Source organism: Lampris incognitus, chromosome 2 (assembly GCF_029633865.1).
Source record: "Lampris incognitus isolate fLamInc1 chromosome 2, fLamInc1.hap2, whole genome shotgun sequence".
Lineage (NCBI taxonomy): Eukaryota > Metazoa > Chordata > Actinopteri > Lampriformes > Lampridae > Lampris > Lampris incognitus.
In genome coordinates, this window is record NC_079212.1 from 21,497,115 (window position 1) to 21,523,815 (window position 26,701).

General features: G+C 42.0%; 1 protein-coding gene across 1 annotated transcript; it reads left to right on the plus strand.

Annotated features, from left to right (window-relative positions):
- Window positions 1–24: 24 nt before the first annotated feature.
- Window positions 25–26,697, plus strand: smc1a (structural maintenance of chromosomes 1A). The gene is made up of 26 exons (XM_056302010.1): window positions 25–356; window positions 887–1,075; window positions 4,922–5,034; window positions 5,452–5,655; window positions 5,938–6,176; window positions 6,503–6,761; window positions 7,278–7,418; window positions 7,517–7,599; window positions 7,729–7,828; window positions 8,133–8,240; window positions 8,409–8,594; window positions 8,686–8,865; window positions 8,982–9,128; window positions 10,663–10,800; window positions 10,903–11,019; window positions 11,113–11,219; window positions 11,354–11,495; window positions 11,612–11,757; window positions 11,920–12,073; window positions 12,213–12,323; window positions 12,499–12,655; window positions 12,882–13,036; window positions 13,217–13,368; window positions 25,189–25,258; window positions 25,369–25,479; window positions 25,731–26,697. The coding sequence occupies exons 1-26, from the start codon at window positions 248–250 to the stop codon at window positions 25,809–25,811; spliced, it is 3,699 nt and encodes a 1,232-aa protein (XP_056157985.1). The 5' UTR covers window positions 25–247; the 3' UTR covers window positions 25,812–26,697.
- The last annotated feature ends 4 nt before the right edge of the window (window positions 26,698–26,701 follow it).

The following is a 26,701-nucleotide window of genomic DNA, read 5'->3' on the forward strand; positions in this document are numbered from 1 at the left end:
TCACAGCGCTAGCGTTGTATTTTCATAACATTGGTCAATAATTTAGAGTTAATTAACTTAAGTTTCCAATCATAATGCAACGCATGGTTATTACAGCATTAAATTGACCGGACGGGTTCATGCGTTTGTGTGCATGCTACCCCTTTTAGATTTTAGATAGCTTTCTAGGTGAATATCACCGTTAGCATAAATTGACGCGACAACGCTAAAACTCCAGTATTAGCGAGAGGAGAGGGATCGACTAAAAATGGGGTATTTAAAACTGATTGAGATCGAAAACTTCAAGTCTTACAAAGGAAGACAGATCATTGGACCTTTTCACAAGTTCACTGCAATCATCGGACCCAATGGATCCGGTATGTTATGCTAATGTGTAGTTTTATTCAACCCAAGCTAGCAGCTAACCTCATTCAAAACGGCTGGCTAATCTTCGCAGCGAATTTAGTTCGATAGTGTTTATGTGACGTCGAATTGGAAAATTCATAACGTGTTTTGTAGATTGTGAATTTAGTCATATTAAAATCCTATTCATCTTTGTTTGATAGTAAAACGTAGAACATTTTGTTATTTTTTGTGGTGATCGGTTTTCAATTCACGAAGGTTATTGTATTGTTTGTCCATTGTATAGTCAAATGTATTTGAGTTTTCTGATGCTAATTGAAAATAGGAACAGCATTCGGCATTATTATTATTTGCCTCGTATAGTGATGTTTAGGCCATTTTTAATAAATCACTAACAGTCCATCCAGCTGACCGAGCGTGATGATTCTCGTGAAAAAGTTCAGTGCTCAGTTTTAACAAGACTGTTTGCTGTATATTGTTTCATGTCCGTTAATATTTAATTCAGTTTACTTATACATCTTACATGTTTGGGTGTGCATCATAGGCAAGTCCAACCTTATGGATGCCATCAGCTTTGTGCTGGCAGAGAAGACAAGCAATCTGCGTGTAAAAACCCTGAAGGATCTGATCCATGGAGCACCTGTGGGGAAGCCAGCAGCTAACAGAGCCTTTGTCAGCATGGTGTACCAAGAGGACAATGGAGAGGAACGCTCCTTTACCAGGGTTATCATTGGTATGGACCTCTATTATAAAATGTGTCTAGATTTAATGTTAGCTAGTGTAATATCTGTGTTATTTTAATGCTAACTCATCCGATGCAAGGGTCTAAGGACAGGATGTTGTGTTTCAGTAAAGCCCCTTGGGGCAAATTTGGAATTTGTGATATGGGGAATCTTACCCAGAAAGGGCCAATGTGGGCGAAGGTTTTTGTTCCAACCAAGCAATTACATGCCTGTGTCACCTAATCGGCTCTGCGCATAACTGCACAATTATTAGGCAAGTGAGTATTTTGACCATATCATAATTTTTATGCATATTTTCCAACTCCAAGCTGTACAAACTTGAGTGCTTATTGGATTTGAGCATATCAGGTGATGTGTATTTGTGTAATGAGGGAGGGTGTGGCCTAAGGAGATCAACACCCTATATCAAGGTGTGCATAATTATTAGGCAGATTCTTTTCCTTGGGCAAAATGGGCCGGAAAAAGATTTGACTGACTCTGAAAAGTCAAAAATTGTAAAAAATCTTTCAGAGGGATGCAGCACGCTTGAAATTGCAAAGATATTGGGTTGTGATCACAGAACTATCAAACGTTTTGTTGCAAAAAGTCAACAGGGTTGAAAGAAACTTGTTGAGGAAAAAAAGGCGCAAATTAACTGCCAAAGATTTACGAAAAATCAAGCGTGAAGCTACTAGGAACCCATTGTCCTCCAGTGCTGGCATATTCCAGAACTGTAACCTACCTGGAGTACCCAGAAGTACAAGGTGTTCAGTGCTCAGAGACATGGCCAAGGTAAGGAAGGCTCAAATCCGACCACCATTGAACAAGACACATAAGTTGAAACTTCAAGACTGGGCCAAGAAATACCTGAAGACAGATTTTTCAAAGGTTTTATGAACTGATGAAATGAGAGTGACTCTTGACGGACCAGATGGATGGGCCCGTGGCTGGATCAGTAATGGGCACAAAGCTCCACTTTGATTCAGACGCCAGCAAGGTGGAGGTGGGGTTCTGGTATGGGCTGGTATCATTAAAGATGAGCTAGTTGGACCTTTTCGGGTTGGAGATTTGACTTAAAATCAACTCCCAGAACTACTGCCAGTTTTTAGAGGACACTTTCTTCAAGCAGTGGTACAGAAAAAAGCCTGCATCTTTCAAGAAGACCGTGATTTTTATGCAGGACAATGCTCCATCACATGCATCAAAGTACTCCACTGCATGGCTTGCCAGTGAAGGCCTTAAAGATGACAGGAAAATGACATGGCCCCCGTCCTCACATGACTTAAACCCTATTGAGAACTTGTGGGCTCTTCTTAAACGGGAGATTTACCATGAAGGAAAACGGTACACCTCTCTGAACAGTGTCTGGGAGGCTGTGGTTGCTGCAGCACAAAAAGTTGATTGTCAACAGATAAAGAAATTAACAGACTCCATGGATGGAAGGCTTTTGACGGTTATTGAAAAGAAGGGTGGCTATATTGGTCACTGATTTTTTTTTTTTGTGGAAATGTTAGAAATGTTTATTTGTAAATTTTCCAGTTGTTTGTTCATTATTTTCACTTTAATGGATGAAAATAAACAAGTGAGATGGGAAAATATTCGTTTTTCATTTAGTTGCCTAATAATTCTGCACACCAATATTTGCCAAATAATTGTGCACACTGAGACATTCTCTTAAGAAAGACAAAACCTGACTTTTACTTTCTTAAATATTCAGGTTTGAGCTTTATTAACATTTTGGGTTGAGTGAGAGCACTGTAGTTGTTAAAAAATAAAATGAATCGTCAAAAATACAACTTGCCTAATAATTGTGCATGCAGTGTAGTCCACTGACTTCCGATTTGTACTGCAGTGGTTATACCAGTTTCCTGTTTGTTGGCGTGTGCTATTGACAATGGCATATTTTTCGCTATTCCTGCAAGATTTACCATGGATAAATTTCAACGACATGCACAGAACTGTTGACAAACTTTCACTGGCACCTACCAGCAAACGGGTGAAAAGTTTCAAGTTGTACATATCAAGTTATGTCTCTGTCCACTCATCCTCATAATTGTGTGGACATGACTTGATATGTACAACTTACAGACATAACTTGATATGTACTACTTGAAACTTTTCACCCATTTGCTGGTAGGTGCCGGTGAAAGACTGTCGACAATTCTCTGCATGTCGTTGACATTTATCCATGGTAAATCTTACAGGCATCGTGAAAAATATACCATAGTAAATAGCAAATGCCAACAAACAGGAAACTGGAATGATCGCTGCAGTAGAAACTGGAAGTCAGTGGACTACAGTTATGCACAGAGTTGATCAAGTTCTTCAGCCAAGACTCTTCTGGTTGATTAGTGGGATCAGGTGTGTAACTGCTTGGTTGGAACAAAAACCTTCACCCACACTGGCCCTTTCTGGATAAGCTTGCCCACCCCTGGGCTATACAAATAAAATTGACTTGACTTCTGTTGTCCAGCTGCCTCTTGTGGGCATAATATTAAGTAGTAAATGAAAGCCTGAGCAAACATATGTGTTGCTGATTGATCTTACTTCCTGAAATATAAAAACCCAATAAAGTAAGGTTTTGTTTCAGTATGTCCATTTCGAATTGACTTGGCTTTGGAATCAGACAAAACATCCGTCAGCAGCAAGATGGTGTAGCAAGTTTAGAGGCTGCTATTAAACCAGAGGACCAGAGTTCAACCGTTCTTGCTGACATTGAACCACCCTGCTGGTGTGTCCATTGGGCCAAGATACTGAATGTGTGCCAGCTCAAGGCTTTCTGACAGTGTGCCCTGTGGAACATCAAAATTTTTTTTAAGGTTTTTTTTTGTCATTTTTAACAATTTTATCCTGTTCTGTGAAGCACTTTGTAACCTTGTTTAGAAAAGTGTTATATAAATAAAGTTAACTATTATCATTATTATTTGCATAACCCTGGCTCTCTAAGTAGCACGAGTGTCTCACTTTGGGGAATGCCTGTACGTGACCTTGACAAAGCTCCTATACCACAATGCCAGCCCCGAACTGTCCTTATGGAAAATCAGTACCTTGTATTATTAATTATGTTGTATGGTTTGGAGACAGTGGAACTGATGAAAAAATATGAGGCGGAGCTGGAGGTGGCAGAGTTGATGCTAAGATTTTTGTTGGGAGTGATGAAGAAAGACAGGTTTAGGAACGAGTATATTAGAGGGACAGCTCAGGTTGGATGGTTGGAGACAAAGCAAGAGGCAAGATTGAGATGGTTTGGACATGTGCGGAGGAGAGATGCTGGGTATATTGGGAGAAAGATGCTGAATATAGAGCAGCTAGGCAAGAGGAAAAAAGAAAGACCAAAGAGGAGGTTTATGGATGTGGTGAGGGAGGACATGCAGGTTGCTAGCATGACAGAGGAAGATGCAGAGGACAGGAAGAGATGGAGATGGATGATTCACTAACGGGAACAGCCAAAAGTAGTAGTAGTATATTGTAATTATTAACATAGCCTTGAAAGACGAAGTGAGGACATCTATTTTTGTAATTTAATCTTCCATGAAGCATGTTTTGTCTTCCATGCTTTGTACATGAAAGCCAGTAAACTTAGATATGTGGTGATTATGTTATAAAAGAGTATATCACTGGTACAGTATATACAATACATTTTGCAACGGTGACAGTTTTCTTTGTTTGATAAGAAAAATTTTGTTGTAGACATGTACTCGAAGGTTAAATGTGCCCTTCTCGTTTTCTAATATTCATTCATTCATTATCCAAATCTCTTATCCTTACTCAGGGTCACAGGGATGCTCTATTTGTTTTAATTTACCAGTGTTCAATGTTCTTTTTCTCCCATTTTATGCATGTGGCGTGGGCATCAGGATCCTCCTCTGAGTACCGCATCAACAGTAAAGTTGTGGCCCTTGCCGAGTACAGTGAAGAATTGGAGAAACTGGGCATCCTCATCAAAGCTAGGAACTTCTTGGTTTTCCAGGTCTGACATTGTATACAACATACTATATCTCACATTTAAACCCCTGAAAAGGTCTTCTAAAAATCTCTTAATTCAACAGTACTATATGGTGCAATTGGACACATTAATTAAATTAAGCATCGAGTCACAAGATATTTATAGTGAGTTTCAGGACAATTGTGTATTTCATTGCTTTTGTAAAATGATGGCAGAAAATGTGCTTTTTATTGGGCATTGAACATATAAATGATAAAACTGGAGACCAGAAATATCTGTTTTATAATCTGAATTAAATGCTCAATATTATATGGTATAATGTGAACTAAATGCTCCGTATTATATGGTATAATCTGAACTAAATGCTCAGTATTATATGCCTCTTTAGACATTTGCTTGTGTTAACCTCCCAGTTTTGTTCTCTACCTGTTGTCCTGCTAGGGGGCTGTGGAGTCTATTGCTATGAAGAACCCCAAGGAGCGTACAGCGCTGTTTGAAGAGATCTCCCGCTCTGGGGAGCTCGCCCAGGAGTATGACAGAAGAAAGAAAGAGATGGTGAAAGCAGAGGAGGACACCCAGTTCAACTACCACCGCAAGAAGAACATTGCAGCCGAGCGCAAAGAGGCAAAGCAAGAGAAAGAGGAGGTTTGTCATCCATTGTCCAACACAGACATCTTTGGAGCTTCATTCATTTCCTTTAACAATGTGGTGTGGTTAGATTGGAAATGAAATACCAAGCTCATTGTTAACACTTTTGCTCCCCCGTTCAATTCAGACTTTTGTCCAACAAGCAAAATTCAGCTTGCAGGCACGATGAAAGGCCCATGACTGTGATTTGATTATTACAATTTGATTGTGTCATATTAACACAAATGTTCTTAACAAATCCCCTATCTTGTTCACTTTTTTTTACCCTCCATCCCCCAGGCTGAGCGTTACCAGCGTCTGAAGGATGAGGTGGTGAGGGCTCATGTCCAGCTGCAGCTATTCAAGCTGTACCACAACGAGACAGAGATTGAGAAGCTGAACAAAGAGCTAGCCCACCGTAACAAGGAAATTGAGAAGGACCGCAAGAAGATGGACCACGTGGAGGAAGAGCTAAAGGAAAAGAAGAAGGAGCTGGGAAGGCTTATGAGGGAGCAGCAGACAGTGGAGAAGGAGATCAAGTGAGTGACAATGAAGAGAGTGGTTGTGTTGTCTGTTTGGTGGTGGTTGGTATTCTCCCCAGCACACAAGATAGTTGGTGTTTTTTGAATTTTAAGTTTGCATTACTGAAATGCAATACTGCCACCATGTCAAAAATAAAAAAATTCCCACTTGTCCATTGCCCTAATCAACCTGATCCCTTGTCAATCAAAAAGGAATACTCAATCATCACCTCTTGTCAGTTAAAAAGGGTTTACTTTGTCTTCACCTAGAACCCTTGTCAATTAAAAACGGGTACATTAATATAAGCCTTCACTCATCCATCCTTGCAACACTTCTGTCACAGAGAGAAAGATTCCGAGCTTAACCAGAAGAGACCACAGTACATCAAGGCCAAGGAGAACACATCCCACAAGATCAAGAAGCTGGAGGCAGCACGCAAGTCCCTGCAAAATGCCCAGAAGATGTACAAAAAACGAAAGGGGGACATGGATGAGCTGGATAAGGAGATGAGGGCAGTGGAGTTGGCCAAGCAGGAGTTTGAGGAGCGTATGGAGGAGGAAGCTCAGAGCCAGGGCCAGGATCTTACCCTGGAAGAAAACCAGGTCTAATATATCAGTTTCTTAATGGATTAAGGGTTTGCATAAACTTGGGTTGTTCTGAACTTACATAATTAAAGTTTGGCTAGCTAAAGGGTTTTATTGACAAAATTATAAAGTCCGCTTGATGGACAAATAAAACAACTTCCCACATTAAAAGCAAAAAATATAATCAAGAACAATTAATCTTTAGGTCTTTAAAGACTAAAATATTTGGGAAAAAAACCCTGTTTTTCTGGGTATACTTTAAGTGATTTTTACAATCGCATTATAACTGATTAATAAACAGATGTTTTCGTTTCTTTCAACCAAATAGTTAACTAACCAACCATGAGGGGGCAGATGTCACATATTCTGTATGCTTCTAAACAGCCAAAGATCATTGGCTGAGATCTCTATAGTCATTACTCTGACATTAAGTAAAACTGCATGATGAAAAAGCTAGCAGTGCAAATCAAAGCTTTTTCAGCTTGATTGCCTTATCTCACCCTTTGTTTCTCCTTCTCTGTATGTATCCTCCAGGTGAAACAGTACCACCGTCTGAAGGAGGAGGCCAGTAAACGGGCTGCCACCCTGGCTCAGGAACTTGAAAAGTTCAACCGTGACCAGAAGGCTGACCAAGATCGCCTGGACCTGGAGGAGCGGAAGAAAGTGGAGACCGAGGTAGAGATGATGATGATGGTCTGGAATATGTTGAGCTGTGCCAATATAAATTTGTTGTGTTAAATGTATAAGCCCAAACATGTTGCTATTCTTTCCAGGCCAAGATCAAGCAGAAGATCCGTGAGATTGAGGAAAATCAGAAACGTATTGAGAAGCTGGAGGACTACATCACCACAAGCAGGTATTCAGCACTGTTTGCACTGAAATGACTCTCCCTTACAATTTTCATTATAGCAGGGCTATTTATTTTCTTTGAACAATGGTGTCTTGTTGTGTTTCACTCATTGACGTCTGTCTCTGTGCTCCACAGACAGTCTCTAGATGAGCAAAAGCGCATGGAGGAGGAGCTGACCGAAGAGGTGGAGCTGGCCAAGAGGAGGATTGATGAGATCAACATGGAGCTCAACCAGGTACTGACAATACTGTAAGCAAGGTAGAACACTGATGTGATCCGGTGTTATTTTTGCTCATTTTTAATATCTTTTGGGTAATTTAGTAGCCTTGCAAGCCAGACTAGTCTTGTGATTTGATCTGCTAAGCTTTGATTTGTTGTCTGTTTCAGAGGCCAGACTTGCCACGCATTGTTTTGTATGATTAACTGAAAAGTCTTATCTAGTTGGCATTCACCTGGAGGGACTGCATTTCTACTAGTTCCAGAGAGGGTTGCTAGCTAGCCTTGATAGATATTCACAATGTTATGTCTTTTGTTTATAGGTTATGGAGCAGCTGGGAGATGCTAGGATTGACAGGCAGGAAAACAGCCGTCAGCAACGCAAGGCAGAGATCATGGAGAGCATCAAAAGGCTCTACCCAGGCTCAGTGGTAAGGCAACCATCAGGATCCTATGTAATATATCTAGAGTGATAGCTTATTGTTATTTGTGAGAGACTATGGTGTCTCTCCCCCTGTTTTGGTCAATATGATTAAGTTTAGTTGTGACATGTAACCGAAATGAACTGTGTATTTTCGAACTCTGCCTTTCTGTTTTAGTATGGCCGTCTGATTGACCTTTGCCAGCCCACTCAGAAGAAGTACCAGATTGCTGTGACCAAGGTGTTGGGGAAGAATATGGATGCTATCATTGTTGACTCAGAGAAAACTGGCAGAGACTGTATTCAATACATCAAGGAGCAGCGAGGAGAGCCAGAGACCTTCTTGCCTCTCGACTATCTGGAGGTACTTATGCCGTTTTGGCTTAAATAGAATAAATAGCACTGATGGGGATTTTTGAGCATGAATTTTCTCTGAATTTCTTGTTTTATCCCAGGTGAAGCCCACAGATGAGAAACTGAGAGAACTGCGTGGAGCCAAGTTGGTGATTGATGTGATCCGCTATGAGCCTTCTCACATCAAAAAGGCCCTGCAGTACGCGTGTGGCAATGCCCTGGTCTGTGAAAATGTGGAAGATGCCCGTAGGATTGCCTTTGGAGGGCCCTACAGACACAAGGTACATACACACACACACACACGCACGCACGCAATTGTCTTAAAGTGATGAGTGCAAATGAAGTAGTTAATTTCGGCTTTCTTTCTATCATATTCCTCTTCCTCTGCTGTTTCTAGACTGTGGCTCTGGATGGTACACTGTTCCAGAAGTCTGGTGTGATCTCTGGAGGAGCCAGTGACCTGAAGGCCAAGGCCAGGCGCTGGGATGAGAAAGCTGTGGACAAGCTCAAGGATAAGAAGGAGAAACTCACTGAGGAGCTTAAAGTAATGTGCTGTTGAATTTCAACACATAGACCCCTAAAGATTAAGATGAGCATTTGACTGTTGTAAGATCAAATCTTAAGTTGGGCTATGTGGGAACAGAAAGAGCAATGCTCACTCTCTTTGCCCCAGCGACTATCAAGATGGCCTCGAGAAAAGCACCCCCCAGTACACTGTTAGATTTGCTCAGTAACCAGTACTGGAACACTGTTGTTGCACTGAGCATCTCCCAGGTGAAAATGTGAAGCTAAGTGTTGCTGGAGGAGTCTATGCTTAGTCAAATGACTTTTCAGACTGCTATGTAGTTAAAAAATGAATTTTTTATCTTATCACCTGCACACCTGTCACCTTTTGGCAAAATTCGCCATTTTGATGAAAGAATGTCATCCACATGAACTTTGTAAGTCTGTAGATTTCTTTTAATTTGGGAAAGGGAGTGGGGGCTGCTGCCTGCCATTAACTCTGTGGGCATTTCTCAATAAGAGTACTTCAAGTATAAACTAATGTTCTTGAGGAGAACATACTTGGCAAGTTGAATTTGGGAGTACAAACTCGCAAGATCGTAGCAAACTCAAATGTAATTTGAAATGTCAGGAACTTGCAGGTATTGTACAACTCGCCGAGCTAGCAAGGCTTCTTGGCTCCAAAAGTCAGCAAATTTTCAAATTGCTATTACTGTTCTATAAAAGACAGATGTTTGAAACCCACACTGTTGATTGTGCACTACAAGTTTTCTCAGAAGTGAATTTGATGATTAAGTGGCGGGTGTATAATGAAAAGTTCTAATGACTTGTAGCTGTAGGGTTTGCGTTCTTCTGCCATTTCTGTAAGCAAAAGAATCTACTGCACAGCCATAAATTAAGATACTGGAAGTGAAAAATGTGACGATATGAAAAATTGAAGCAGTCTGCACACCTCTGTAGAATGCAAAATTATTCAAAAGAAAAGCAACGAAGCTTTCAGTCATTCGACCGTCATCAGAGCATGTCTACATAACCAAACAAGTAAACAGAAAACACCACACTAAGGAACAATACTAATTTCAAACACCTGTGAAAAAGTTCAGCACCAATTGGTGCCATAACTTGATTGAAATGTAATCCCTGTGTAAACCAGTAGGTGCAAATTCTCAGCAAAACAACAATTCATGAGTGTGACCTTAATAAAGATTCAAAGACCAGCTGTCTACAAAACTCACAGAAGAGGCATATTCCTTTTCTTATGTAAACCAGGAACATCATTAGGAGAAGGTTACAAGACATAAGACCTGCTAAAGAAAAATGCATATAGAACATTACTCTCATATCATATTTCTTATTAAGTCCAAAGGGCTATAAGGTGCCAAGATTATGAATCCTTAACAATTCTCGTTGACAGAGTTTGTACAGCCATTTCTGTCAAAAGACCATGCTGGTGTTTGTAAGCTTTAGCCCATTTACTGATTTTATGATTAAGAAATTTGAAGTGGATACTAGAAAGCTGTAGCATTTGATCAACATCACTAACTACAATTCAAATTTTGCATTTCTCACTGTAGGAGCAAATGAAGGCTAAGAGGAAGGAGGCAGAACTGCGTCAGGTGCAGTCCCAGGCCCATGGTCTGCAGATGCGACTGAAATACTCGCAGAGCGACCTGGAGCAGACAAAGACACGCCATCTCTCCCTCAACATGCAGGTATGGTTAGCTACAAGGCAATATTCAACGACTTCTGTTGGTTGCTGCAATGGATAGGTAAGGCAGGTAAAATAAAAAAGGGGATGTATTTGTGTCGTGCAGGAGAAGTCCAAGCTGGAGAGTGAATTGGCAAACTTTGGCCCCCGCATCAATGACATCAAGAGGATCATCCAGTCCCGCGAGAGGGAGATCACTGATCTGAGGGACCGTATGAACCTGGTGAGCTAGACAAAGATCGGTCTACTTAGACTTTTATTTGTGAATACCAGATATCTTTGCTAATGGCTACATGATTGATTCTTTTTTCTCCAGGTGGAAGACGAGGTGTTTGTGGAGTTCTGTAAGGAGATCGGCGTGAGGAACATCAGAGAGTTCGAGGAGGAGAAGGTGAAGAGGCAGAATGAGATTGCCAAAAAGCGGTACGTTTTTTTCAGTGATTCAGTGTGACTCCTCACTCTCATGTGGACTAACTTCTGCCTTGCGACTTACCTGTCTGTTCTGTGTTTTTTTTTTTGTTGTTTGTTTATTTATTTTTGTCATTTGTGTCTTTCAGTCTGGAGTTTGAGACCCAGAAGACCCGTCTGGGTATCCAGCTAGACTATGAGAAGAACCAGCTAAAGGAGGACCAGGAGAAGGTCATGATGTGGGAGCAGACTGTCAAGAAGGACGAGGCGGAGATAGAGAGGCTAAAGAAGGTAAAAACTTAAGCATGAGGATGAGGGCTCCCCTTGTGATCAACTTTGACTATTCTATCTCAACTTGAATTCATCTCTATTTTTTTTTAACTTGCCCTATTTTTTTTTTCCTGTAGGAGGAGCACAGGCACATGAAGATCATTGACGAAACTATGGCCCAGTTGCAAGACCTGAAGAACCAGCACCTTACTAAAAAATCCGAGGTCAACGATAAGAACCATGAGATGGAGGAGATCCGCAAGAAATTGGGTGGCGCCAACAAGTTAGTGACAATAGACAAACACCCTATTTTACCAACCATTTAATTTTCATTTTGAAATCAACTTTTTCAAATATTACAGCGATATCACAGAACAATAGTTTACTGCTGAATTGATGTAGCCACTGCTCCGCATTTTCTTAGTGTGTTATTTGTATGTTACAGGGAGCTGACACAGCTCCAGAAAGAGGTGACAGCCATTGAGACCAAACTGGAGCAGAAGCGCAGTGACCGTCACAATCTTCTGCAGGCCTGTAAGATGCAGGACATTAGGCTGCCCCTTCGCTCTGGCACTATGGATGACATCAGCCAGGGAGAGGTACACACAAACGCACACACTGCATATATGTGTATAGGTTTGAAGACGTGAAGATGGGTTTTTTTTTGGTTTTTTTTTTAACCCTGCGAACACTATTGAAGTATAAACTCATCTCCTTTCTTGTTTTATGTTTTTTCAGGGGAGTTCCCAGGCAGAGGAGTCTAGCAGCAGCCAGAGAACTTCCAGTACCGTCCTGGCAAAAGAGGCCCTCATAGAGATTGACTACAGCAACCTGTCTGAGGACCTCAAGGTAGCAGTTTGCCCCACACACAAACATACCTCAAACCTCCTTATCCCTGTGAACCAGTATTGAAGTAATCTGAATTCAAAAGAATGACGAAATAAACCAGAATAACCCCCACAGCTCCAATGGGGTGCAAAAAGGTTCTGCTTTCCAGCAAACCCTGCTCATCTCTCCCTTCCAGGATGCACTGTCAGAGGAGGAGATCAAGGCAGAGATGAACACACTGCAGCAGCGCCTGAATGAGCAGCAGAGTATCCTGCAGAGGATCAGTGCACCCAACATGAAAGCCATGGAGAAGCTGGAGAGTGTCCGGGACAAGTTCCAAGAGACAAGCGACGGTAAGATGAGGGGACAAGAAGAATGCGGGTTACATAAGGTAGGGGATGGTGTTGAAAAGTGATGGAAAAAACAAGGGAGCTGTAAGTGGAAAGTAATATAGGTTAGACTTGTACCCAAGCTGGAGGTGCATTTCCTTTTTCTTTTTTTTTTTTTGAGTGAATATCTAGACTACTCAGCGAATTTGTTGTCTGTTGTCATAGATTAATTTTTGCCTCTGTCTCTCAGAGTTCGAAGCAGCCCGTAAGCGAGCCAAGAAGGCTAAGCAGGCCTTTGAGCAGATCAAGAAGGAGAGGTTTGACCGTTTTAATGCCTGCTTTGAGTCTGTGGCCACAAACATTGACGAGATCTACAAGGCCCTCTCACGCAACAGCAGTGCTCAGGTAAGCACTCAGAATAAAGGTGGTACCACGACTACACTTGAAATGGTTCTCTCAACCTATAAATTTAATCCAGTGATGACATCCTGTTTGTTAGATAATCCTGTTATTCCAAACCCAATTTCATGTCAGCAAGTGTTTACAAAAACTTGGAATTGAGGACCATTTGTCCTTCTTCTGTAGGCATTTCTAGGCCCAGAGAATCCAGAGGAGCCTTACCTGGATGGTATCAACTATAACTGTGTGGCTCCAGGGAAGCGGTTCAGACCCATGGACAACCTTTCTGGAGGAGAGAAAACTGTGGCTGCCTTGGCACTGCTCTTTGCCATCCACAGGTAAATAAGGTGGGGGGAGACGTTTTGTCGATGAATATTATCTCTAAAAGAGTATTCTGCCCCCCCCCCCCCGAATGTTGGTGTTTAGTTTGGCAGGTAGGTAAACAGTTCTTCAAATTAGAGACATAGGAGGGGGTGCTGCTGAGCTACCAATGGAGTAGGGCGTGATTAGTTTGAGCTCTGGCCGAACATCTGTTTTATTTTAAATTGATAAGCGCTTTCCATTATAAAACATTCTGAAATCTGACCCAAAAGTATTTCGAAAGTCAGCTGACAGTGTGCATCTAGGTCGATGGCGACAGATCTGCGCAAATATAAATACAGCAGACCATCCAGAACTAGGCCCAACACAGCCTCGAATTCAAGCTCCACCGGCACCCCAGCGTGAATGACCCCGCCTCCACCAGAAAGCCCAAACATGGAAGCTGAAGCCCTGAAATCAGAGATCCTTCTCTCGCTAAGAGTGGACATCTTGGTGGTGATCAAATCTGAACTGAAAAATGCACGTGCCGAAGACTTTAATTCTCTTGAAAGTGAGCTTCAAGTAGGAAAATTGGAAATAACGAATAATATGGCGGCGATCCGTTCTGAGATCGACCAAATGGAAGCTACAAACAAAGAGGAGTGGAAGGTGGGCTATCAACGTGGTAAGACGAGGTGGCAGTTCTGCAGACGATGGTAACTGATTTGAAAGTGGAGGTGGTAGGGCTTAGAGAGAATGTGAAGACATGGAGGGAAGAATGAGGAGATGCAACATCAGGATACTTGGGGTAGCTTAGACGAATGGATCAAGCTCCACTGTGTCGGTCTCAAAGCTGCTGAGAGAAGTACTACAGCTGGATAAAGACGTGCTTGTAGACCGCTCACATAGAAGCCTGGCTCCAAGAAGACCGGATGGAAAACCCCGCACTATCGTAGCTCAACTACACTACTGTCAAGATTGTGTTGAGGTGCTGAGCCGTGCGTATGCTCGAGCTCCACTTCGATTCAACAGGGAGGCAATTGCAATTTTTCCAGACTACACTGCAACTGTCACCAAGGCCAGGGCTGCGTTCACGGACATTAGGAAGCTTCTCCATAACCGTCAAGGCGTCCGGTATGGCATACTGTTTCCAGCCCATCTCCGCATCATGTACAAAGGAGAAGAGAAGCAATTCACAGATGCAGATAAAGCGTTGGGCTACATTAGGAAGTACATCATCCCTTCAACAGAGGTTGGAGTGTGAGAGACTGACCTTTATGTTGCTTACAGTGCATCCGGAAAGTATTCACACCCCTTCACTTTCCCCACATTTTGTTATGTTACAGCCTTATTCCAAAATGGATTAAATTCCTTTTTTTCTCATCAATCTACACACAATACCCCATAATGACAAAGTGAAAAAGGTTTTGTAGAAATTTTTGCCAATTTATTAAAATTAAAAAACTGAAATATTGCATGTACATAAGTATTCACACCCTTTACTCAGTACTCGGTTGAGGCACCCTTGGCAGCGATTACAGCCTCGAGTCTTCTTGGGTATGAAGCTACAAGCTTGGCACACCTATATTTGGGGTATTTGTCCCATTCTTCTCTGCAGATCCTCTCGAGCTCTGTAAGGTTAGATGGGGAGCGTCGCTGCACAGCTATTTTCAGGTCTTTCCAGAGATGTTCAAATCTGGGCTCTGGCTGGGCCACTCAAGGACATTCACAGACTTGTCCCGAAGACACTCCTTCGTTGTCTTGGCTGTGTGCTTAGCATCGTTGTCGTGTTCAAAGGTAAACCTTCACCCCAGTCTGAGGTCCTGAGCGCTCTGGAGCAGGTTTTCATCAAGGATCTCTCCGTACTTCGCTCCATTCATCTTTCCCTCTATCCTGACTAGTCCCCCAGTTCCTGCCGCTGAAGAAAATCCCCACAGCATGATGCTGCCACCACCATGCTTCACTGTAGGGATGGTATTAGCAAGGTGATGAGAGGTGCCTGGTTTCCTCCAGACGTGACGCTTGGCATTCAGGCCAAAGAGTTCAATCTTGGTTTCATCAGACCAGAGAATCTTGTTTCTCATGGTCTGAGAGTCCTTTCGGTGCTTTCTGGCAAACTCCAAGCAGGCTGTCATGTGCCTTTTACTGAGCAGAGGCTTCCGTCTGGCCCCTCTACCATAAATGCCTGATTGGTGGAGTGCTGCAGAGATGGTTGTCCTTCTGGAAGGTTCTCCCATCTCCACAGAGGAACGCTGGAGCTCTGTCAGAGTGACCATCTGGTTCTTGGTCACCTCCCTGACCAAGGCCCTTCTCCCCCGATTGGTCAGTTTGACTGGGCGGCCAGCTCTAGGAAGAGTCCTGGTGGATCCAAACGTCTTCCATTTACGAATGATGGAGACCACTGTGCTCTTCGGAACCTTCAAAGCTGTAGAATTTTTTTTTGTACCCTTCCCCAGATCTGTGCCTCGATACAATCCTGTCTCGGAGGTCCACAGACAATTCCTTTGACTTCATGGCTTGGTTTCTGCTCTGACATGCACTGTCAACAGTGGGACCTTATATAAACAGGTGTGTGCTTTCCAAATCATGTCCAATCGATTGAATTTACTAGAGGTGGACTCCAATCAAGATGTAGAAACATCTCAAGGATGATCAGTGGAAACAGGATGAACCTGACCTCAATTTTGAGTGTCACAGCAAAGGGTGTGAATACTTATGTACATGCAATATTTCAGTTTTTTATTTTTAATAAATTTGCAAAAATTTCTACAAAACCATTTTCACTTTGTCATTATGGGGTATTGTGTGTAGATTGATGAGAACAAAAAGGAATTTAATCCATTTTGTAATAAGGCTGTAACATAACAAAATGTGGGGAAAGTGAAGGGGTGTGAATACTTTCCAGATACACTGTATATGTTATTCCAATTTAAAGCCTTGCCCCAAGGCGGAAATAATCTGTTTATATTTATAAGAAGTGGGGAGGTGAAGGCAGTTTGACTAGGAGACCTTTTTCTCAATTATGTTAATGCTCCTATCTCCTTTATTTTGTCACTTGACATATTGGTTATCCCCAATTATAATGTTTTGTTCCACTTTAAGGCCAACTTTAAAGGGGTGATGTTTGTTTAAACTATCACTTTTTTTTGCCAATGCTACCACTTTTATTATAGTTTATGTAGTTGTTATGGGCCATCGGCCTGACAGTGAAGGCTGGTGTATGATTGTGAGACTGAGCTTTATGTGTTTATACACTATCTCAATCTAAAGCCTACTCCAATGGGGCAATAACTTATTTGTTTATATTCACAAGGGGTGGGGAGCTGAAATTGGTTGGTTTGACTGGGAGACTGTTTTCTAATGCTGTTAAGGCTTCCTTTCCTCTCCCTTTAATTAATTTTTATTAGTTGACATATTAGTTACCCTCAGTCATGGGCTTATGTTGCTCTGTTACATTTAAAGGCTAACATTTACAGGATACTATTTGCTTAAACATATTGTCACTATTTTTGTCATTATTACTAGTTATATCTTATTTTATCATACAGCAAAGTTTATGATATATCATTATGCGCTTTAAAGTTGTTTTCATATAAGAGGCTCGGCTGGAGCTTGAGCAGTTCCCCAATACATACACTAACTGTGTGGATTTGTTTTGGAGGGGTACTGTGTTCACCTTGTTTTCGTAGGTGTGTGTGTGTGGGGGGGGGGGGGTATACCAGACTTTTTCATGTATCAGACTTAATCTGCCAGATGTCTGCTTTACTTTTCACTTGCTGTTATGTTGTTGCTTTTTATAGGTTTCAGATTTTCAACCTTTCTCACTTAGCATGACTAATACCAACCTTCCTAGAGGGTTGGATGGTTGCTCAGTCAATTTTGTAAGTTGGAATGTTAAATCACTTAACCATCCAGTGAAGCGTAAAAAGGTATTTACACTTAAAACTTCTTAATACAGATATTGTGTTCCTTCAGGAGACCCATCTACGCACAACAGACCATTTCCGACTGAGAGGGGGATGAGCAGGACAGATATATCACTCCAATTTCCACTCAAAGGCTAGAGGGGCAGCCATACTAATGATAAAAATACACCATTTACAATGACAAGTGTAGAGTCTGACCCCGCAGGTCGCTACATTATTGTGGTGGGGGAACTTCATGTGTTTCCGGTCATCTTCGCCAATATTTATGCACCACACTGGGCTTAACCCTATGTTCTTCTCCAATCTTTGTACCTGTTTACCAAACATGACATCACACCGCCTTATTCTTGGTGGTGACATGAATTGCATACTGTCCCCTGTTTTAGACCGCAGTTTATCCAAAAACACCTCCCTGTCTGAATCGGCACGTTCGATTCAGCTTTTCCTTGAATCATACGGTGTAGTGGATGTGTGGCAGTTTCGTAATCCCACTTCTAGAGTGTACTCTTATTTCTCCCCAGTTCATAAGACCTATTCACGTATAGATAATTTTTTGCTGGATAAAAGACGTATTCCCCTTGTAACCAGTTGTGATTACGGAGCTATAGTTATTTCAGATCATGGTCTCTTAACTATGAAAATGCATATCCCTAATACACAGTGCAGTTATCGCCCTTGGAGACTCAATCCTGTGCTTCTGTCAGGAAGCCTTCACTAATTTCATAGTGTCCCAGATTACAGTATTCCTTTATTAATCAAATCCCTGGAATGTCTTCTTTAACTATATGGGAGTCGCTGAAGGCATATTTACGGGGCCAGGTCATCTCATATTGCGTGAATAAAATTAAAAACACTGCATGCCTCAAAGAGCTGATGAATGAGATACTGGAGTTAGGTTATATAGTCATCGGTCCTCTGCAGACACAAAGAGCTGATGGATGAGATACTGGAGTTAGATAGGTTATATAGTCATCTGCCTTCTGCAGACACAACAAAAAAACATGTCATCACAGGCCCGAGTTTGATCTCCTGTCAATGCGACAGGCTGAATACCTCATCTTTAAGTCGTGACACGGGTGTTATGAACATGGGGAACAAGCTGGACAAATACTCATCAGTTGCGACAAAGAACTGCCAATCAAGCCATCACTGCAACTAACAATGAGAGAGGCTAAAAAAAATAAAAAAACACGGATAGCCTAAAAATTAACTCCTGCTTTCAACTTTTTATCAGTCATTATATATACCTCCAACCCATCTGTAAGCCCATCCGCACTGGAAGATTTTTTTAAGACCCTGCATGTCCCTTCTATTGACCTTGGGACGGCTGCTGGGTTAGAAGAGGGCCGCTCAGCTGCAGAGATAGCATTAGCAATTAGGTCTATGCAAAGTGGTAAATCTCTAGGACGGGATGGTTACCCAATGGATTTTGTCAAAAAATTCTCAGACCAACTCTCCCCTTTAATTCCGTCAGACTTTGAAGAATCACATTCACTAAACTCTCTTCCTCCAACCATGTGCCAGGCAGTTATCTCCTTAATCCTCAAGAAAGAGAATAGCCCTCTTGAATGCAGCTCGTTCCGCCAATTTCTCTTCTAAACACCGATGCTAAAGTTCTGGCGCGCCACTTGGAGGGGGTTCTTCCCTCCATCATATCACCTGACCAAACAGGTTTTATTAAGAATCATTATTCTTTCTTTAACATTAGACGCCTTTTGAATATCCTTTCCAGCCCCTATCCACCCGGCATGCCAGAGGTAGTGCTCTCACTGATGCTGAAAAAGCATTCAACCGGGCAGAGTGGGGATATCTATTCAACACAGCATTTTCGCTTTCTGCTCTCTTTCGGCCAGGACACTGATACTGTGTAAATGGAAAGACCAAATGCCACCGATATATAGTCATTGGATCAGGGAAGTTATGTACCATCTTAAATTTGAGATTAGATATACTGTCAGAGGGTCTACTAGGAAATGTCATACTATTTGGCAACCTTTTTTAACCTTTGTTGAGGATATGGAAGCTGACAGCATGGCAATGTAACCCTCCTTTTCCCTTGTTTTGAATGTAATTTCATTTTACTTGTGTTATTTGTTTTCGTTTTATGGATGTCTGGCTATACAAAATGTTTATATGTGCGAGACTGGTATTTGGGGGTGGGGGAATTGGTTAAGTTTTTTTCTGTTCTGTTGGACTTGTTTGGACCGTGGATATAATGTCAAAAAAAATATAAATAGACCTTGATCAAATCAAATCAAAATCAAATCAATTTTATTTGTATAACCCAATATCACAAATTACAAATTTGCCTCAGTGGGCTTAAGAGCAACACAACATCCTGTCCTTAGACCCTCTCATCGGATAAGGAACAACTCCCTAGAAAAACCCCTTTAACAGGGAGAAAAAATAGGAAGAAACCTCAGGGAGAGCAACAGAGGAGGGATCTCTCTCCCAAGACGGACGGCGTGCAATAGATGTTGTGTTTACACAATGCAACATTGAAAGAGGATAACAGAATTATAATGGACTTATAAAATTTATGAAGAATATGATGCGCAGGATGCCAAGCAGTGTCCAGACGCCATTGGAACAGTCCAGGACCCAAGCCACGCGACCAGCATCATCGTGTAAAAAAAATATATATATATGGATTTATAAAAAATAAAATGTGATGAAGGGAATGGCAGGCAGCATCCAAGTGGCGACCACCATTACCACGGAGACCTGGAAGGAGAACAGACTGCACATGCACACAAGGGACACTCACATGACACCATTCACACACAGAAAAAGAGAAAGGAGAAGACATCATTCAGAGAGAGAGAAAAGACGTGAGAAGAGAACAGTTTGCAATAGTCATTAGTCATAAGCAATTAAGTCATCAACTAGTCATAATCTATACTCTATAATCTCATCGGCAGAACAGTGGTTGGTAAATTCATTGAGACAGAAAACCAACCTGCCATGCAGTACAGGTTGTGAAGCAGTCAACTTAAAGGCAACTAATTGTAAGCTAAGGCAAAACGATGAGTTTTAAGTTTGGATTTAAAGGACTCAACAGACTGATTGTCTGATGGCAGCAGGCAGGTTATTCCACAAGAACGGAGCCTGATAGGAAAAGGCCCTCCCACCAGCGGAGTTCTTTTTAACTTTGGGTACACACAGGAGTCCTGTATTTTGAGAGCGAAGAGCTCAAGATAGAATGTATGATTTAAGCAGATCAGACAGGTAAGATGGGGCAAGCCCATTTAGGATTTTATAGGTCAGCAGAAGCACCTTGTAATCTGATCTAACATGGGTAGGAAGCCAGTGAAGGGAGGCAAGAATTGGTGTAATATGGTCAAATTTCCTAGATTTGGTTAGGGTTCTAGCAGCAGCATTTTGAACCATCCGAAGACTTTTAGGACTAGAATGTGGCAGACCTGAAAACAGAACATTACAGTAATCAAGTCTGGATGAAACAAATGCATGTATTAGTCTCTCTGCGTCAGCCATGGAGAGAAAAGACCGAATTTGAGCTATGTTACGTAAGTGAAAAAAGGCAATCTTGGTGATTTCTTTAATGTGCTTATCAAAGGAAAGGCTGGAATCAAACGTAACACCAAGATTTTTGGCTGCCACACTTTGTGAAACCACAGAGTTGTCGATTGTTATCATTACTTGATCAAATTGGTGTCTGTGTCTAGCAGGGCCAGTGACCAGCATTTCAGTTTTATCTGAATTTAAAAGCAGAAAGTTAAGTGACATCCAGTTTTTCACAGCAGCCAAGCAGGCCTCTAAGTTAGTCATTTGAGTATGATCATCAGCCCTTATAGGCACATACAGCTGAGTATCATCAGCATAGCAGTGGAAATGTATTCCATAACTGCGTATAATTTGGCCAAGAGGGGTAATGTAAAGAGAGAAAAGTAGAGGGCCAAGAACTGAGCCCTGAGGCACACCGTATTTAACGTCAGAAAATGTTTATAATATTACTATTGCAGACACAATGTGTTCTCCCAGATAAGTAGGACTTAAGCCAAGACAGAGCTAAGCCAGAGACACCAAAATTACAATTTAATCTATCTAATAGTATACAGTGATAAGTGGTGTCAAAGGCTGAACTGAGGTCCAGTAGTAGAAGCACAGTAGTTGAATCAGAGTCCATAGCTTACAAAAGATCGTTCACCACTCTGGTCAGAGCAGTTTCAGTGATCAAAACAAACAAAAAAAAAAAAAAAAAAAAAAAGCGAGACAAAGGATTCCAGGTGTAGTCTGAATGTTTATTGCCTCCCAAGTAAAGGCACTGTAAAACTAAAATACACAGAAGAAAAACACATTACATCACATATTTTAAGTTACAAAGCATATTCAATCAACTACACCGGGGTGGCTAACCATGTGCCATGGAGAGCCATGTTTATTCAGGTTTTCATTCCAGCTGGACTCCACACCAGGTGATTTCACTGATTAGCAACCCTTCAACCAAAGAGGAAGAATGTATCAGTGAAATCCCCTGGTATGGAGTCAGGTTGGAATGAAAACCTGCATACACATGGCTCTCCGTGGCACATGGTTAGCCACCGCTGAACTACACAGTATAGCATAATACTGAAATAACTCCTAAATAACTCCGACATGTCGGACTCCACCAAGGTTGTCCCTTGTCTCCGATTCTGTTTGTGATATTCATGGACAGGATCTCAAGGCGCAGCCAAGGTGAGGAGTGTGTCTGTTTTGGGGACCTCAGAATTGCATCTCTGCTCTTCACAGATGATGTGGTTTTGTTGGCTTCTTCGGAACATGACCTCCGGCACGCACTGGGGCGGTTTGCAGCTGAGTGTGAAATGGCTGGGACGAGAGTCAGCACCTCCAAGTCTGAGGCCATGGTTATCTACGGGAAAATGGTGGATTGCTCCCTCTGGGTTGGGGATGAGTTGTTGCCTCAAGTGAGGAGTTAAAGTATCTCGGGGTCTTGTTCACGAGTGAGGGTAGGATGGAGCAGGAGATTGACAGGCGGATTGGTGCAGCATCAGCAGTAATGCGGACGTTGTACCGGACCGTTCTGGCAAAGAAGGAGGTGAGCCGGGAGGCAAAGCTCTCAATTTACCAGTCAATCTTCGTTCCAATCCTCACATATGGTCATGAGCTTTGGGGAGTGACCGAAAGGGTAGATCGCGGATACAAGCGGCTGAAATGAGTTTCCTCCGTAGGGTGTCTGGGCTCAGCCTTAGAGATGGGGTGAGGAGCTCGGACATCTGGAGGGAGCTTGGAGTAGAGCCGCTGCTCCTTTGCATCGAAAGGAGCCAGTTGAGATGGTTCGGGCATCTGATTAGGATGCCTCCTGGGTGCCTTCCTTTGGGGGTTTACTGGGCACGGCCAGCTGGGATGAGACCCCGCGGTAGACCCAGAATGCATTGGAGGGACTACATGTTCAATCTGGCCTGGGGATGCCTTGGGATCCCCCAGGGGGAGCTGGAGGGCATTGCTGGGCAGAGGGACGTCTGGAGTGCCCTACTTAGCTTACTGCCGCCGCGACCCAACCCTGGAAAAGCGGCTGAAGATGAGATGAGATGAACTCCTAACATAGCTAGCATAACTGCTACAACCATGTGGCAAACAACTAGTGTTTAGTCTGTTAGCTTGATGCTAACACATAATGGGAATTACCATTAATACACTAATGGAAGTTAGCATCGCAATATTAAACAATCTATTTTACTTCAAAATGCATGACAAAACGACATGTGTGCTCATATTTACAGGTATATATTTTCTATGCTCTGTGGAAATGAACTAATGGCTGTGTAACTTTGCATTGCTGCCAGTCTGCTCAGTCTTCTACACTATACACTGAATCAGTCACAGCAACTCACATGTTCAAACTCTATTCCACCTAGTGGTGTGGTGGAGGTACTGCACACCAGGAGAGGCAGCACACTCCCTGCCTGGTATAATATGTTATACCACTACATATTGTCTTTACGAAAGAGTAAAATTATCTCTGAAACAGGTGGCAAATACACTTTAGGAGTGCCATGCTTGACTACCTTAACTTCTACCTTGTGTATTCCATAGTCTTAGCTAGGTACAGTCTTAACAAGTCCAGTGGGCCACTCAGTTCTTCTGACTTGGGAGTCCTTCAACAGTACAACGTCTCCCACCTGCAGATTAGGCCTCTCAGAATTCCAATTTTCTCTATGGTTGAAGCGTTCTCAGGTATTCCTGCCTCCACCTCTTCCCGGAAGCATCAGCAAGTCCTTGAACGCTTTTCCAGTGCTTGTTGGGGAGGTCATTAACATCAAAGTCCCCTGAAGGTGCAGACAGTGTATCCTGTTTTTGTCTCAACAACATTGATGGAGTGAAAATTGCTGGTGGTTCTGGATCAGAAGATACAGCAGCCAATGGTCTTGAGTTCATGATGGAAGTGACCTTTGCCATCAGAGTGGTTAAGTACCTCCTGTGTTAAATACGATGGATTCTAATCTGGGTGTCAATATATTGGACTGAGGATGATGAAATCGATCATTGTTGATTGACTGTCCTCAGTAACCCCAGCTGTGAGGCTGTCTCTTTAGGTTCAAAGCACAGCTGCGCTGTGGTGTGATTGTTCCTTGCCATGTGTGTAGCAGAGATGAATGGCAAGAGTTTAAACTCCTGACTGTCATACTCACTGTGCTGGTGACCACTTGGTTCTTTGTAGACTTTTTGCTACTGCATCGACAGCCATGGCTGGCTCACTGGTGAAGATGAGAGTTCAGGAAGATTTACCTGAGGAGTCTGCAGATGAAAGTTCAGTTTTGACTGTTGCTGCACATACTCTTAAGTTCATTGAGCGGAGTTAATAGGTGGCATGTCCAGTTGGGGCTGTTGTGGGTCTCCACTTTCTTGCGCGGATGCTTCCCAAGCTTGAACCTCAGCTAGTGCTGCCACAGCTGCTTTCTGTGATTTGAGTACATGCAGCTCAGCATCTAGATCAGCTTGTTGTTTTAAAATGTTTGCTTCCTGCTGTGCAAAAGAAAGTTGGATGCGTGCAGCTTCTGCCTTTGCTTGTGCTCTGGCAGCCGTTGATGATGTGAGCTGGCTGGAGCATGTAGAAACAGACTCTTGATCTTGTTTCCAGTGCGTCTTCCATTCTTTCCTCTGCAGGACTTGACATGATTGATGAGCTTTCGCACTTGAAACTTCAGTGTGGACTGTCTCACTTTAGGCAGAGCATGATGAGAACGATAGCTTTTTACTATTCTGCCCTCCCTTGGTGTTTAGTTTAGCAGGTAGGTAAACAGTTCTTCAAATGAGAGACAGGATTCCAGGTGCAGTCTGAATGTTTATTGCCTTCCAAATAAAGGCACTGTAAAACTACAATACCATCCATCCATCCATTATCCGAACCGCTTATCCTGCTCTCAGGGTCGCAGGGATGCTAGAGCCTCTCCCAGCAGTCATTGGGCGGCAAGCGGGGAGACACCCTGGACAGACCGCCAGGCCATCACACAGGGCCGATATATATATATATATAATACACACGCATACATACATACATTCATACCTAGGGACAACTTTAGTATGGCCAATTCACATGACCTACATGTCTGTGGAACGGAAATTAGCATCGTGATATTATCTTAACAAACAATCCATTTGACCTCAGAATGCTTGAAATAAAACATGTGTGCTCATACATATGCTCTGTGGAAACGAACTAATAACTGTGTAACTTCGTTCTGCTGCCAGTCTATTCAGTCTTATACACTCTACACTGAATCAATTACAGTAACGCACATGTTCAAACTCTATTCCACCTAGTGGTGTGGTGGAGGTACTGCGCACCAGGAGAGGCAGCACAGAGAGGGATATATGTGCTCTTTTCTACTTGAATTGTGTTAATATTTCTTGAGTATTGTCTTTGCTGTGTTTTGATATTGTATCAAAATCTTTCCCTTTTGTCTGTAGCTACAAACCTGCCCCATTCTTTGTCCTTGATGAGATTGATGCTGCTCTGGACAATACCAACATTGGCAAGGTCTGTTTGAGAGGTTAAATTGAATTTACTTTTATTTCTTTGTAAGCACACAAGCCTCTTATAAATACTGCTCACCAAAATATGACTGTTTTTTCCTCTGCACTGGACAGGTGGCCAATTATATTAAGGACCAGTCAGTGCAGAACTTTCAGGCCATTGTTATCTCTTTGAAGGAGGAGTTCTATACCAAGGCAGACTCACTCATTGGAGTCTATCCAGAGGTGTGTATCTTGATGTTGTCAGTCAGCTACAGTAGCTTACTCATATAGAAACACAAAGCATAAATAGTAGTTCGCACATTTTGACTCAAGTATTTTAAGACATTTTGAATCTGAGAGCTATTTAGTATGTATTAAGTCCAGGGCAATAAAAACATATTGGTAGACAGGCTGTCAAACTGTTTTTGTGTTATATTGATTTGATTTATATGTTAAGTTATAACTGGGTTTTTTTCCATCTCTGCCATGCACAGCAAGGAGATTGTGTCATCAGCAAAGTTCTTACCTTTGAACTTTCTCAGTATCCTGATGCCAACCCACATCCTAATGAATAGGAAGGAGACTTTAAACATCAGCATTTTGGTAAATTGGACTGTACATTTCCTACTGTCCCTGGATAATAAATGTATTCTGTAGTCACAGATTTATGTATCAATTAGGTCCTAGTTGTTTTTACTATCATGTCTTTGTTTTTTAGTGTGTAATATCTTTTTTTGATAAAGAATAGGCGAGGGTTTTTTCAGGGAAGGGGAGGGAATGACATACTTATGCATTTATACAAGTCGGATCTTTAACTTTGCCTGTGAACTGAACATCCCCAGGCGCTGCACGGCAGCTGCCCACTGCTCCTAGCTACACAGCTAGGATGGGTTAAATGCTTAGAAAATTTTTCCCTACAGGGATTAATAATAAAGTATATCAAAATTAAAAAAAAAACCCACAAAGAAGATGTTGTATTACATGGATCCCTTTTTTTCATCTTCAGATCTTTTGTACTAATGCTGTTCATCTCCTGGTCTTGCGTATGCTCTGCAATGTGTACTTCAGGATGTCACTTGTGCTTTTTTTTAATTTTAAGAGCTTTATCAGGAAAAATTTACCAGCAAGGAAGATAGGTTCCTGTTTTTCTTTTTAGTTAGTTTTTTTTTTTTAATTTTTTTAATCATTTTTATTTCAAGTCAACTGCTGCTGACCATACTGTGAAATCACAGAAAATTGTCTTAGCTGCCAGTAGAAAATGACTTGAAATATATTGAGGTAATGACGAAGCACCCATTATGTCCATAACTTGCTATTGTGACATTGGACTATACAAATAAAATGGACTTGACTTTTGGCTTTTCTCAGTGTATAGGACGGAATATTTTGTCACCTAACTGAAATTGTAAGATTTCTACTTTTATTTACCATTTCCTTTGCCTTGATCAATAAATGTTAACTACTG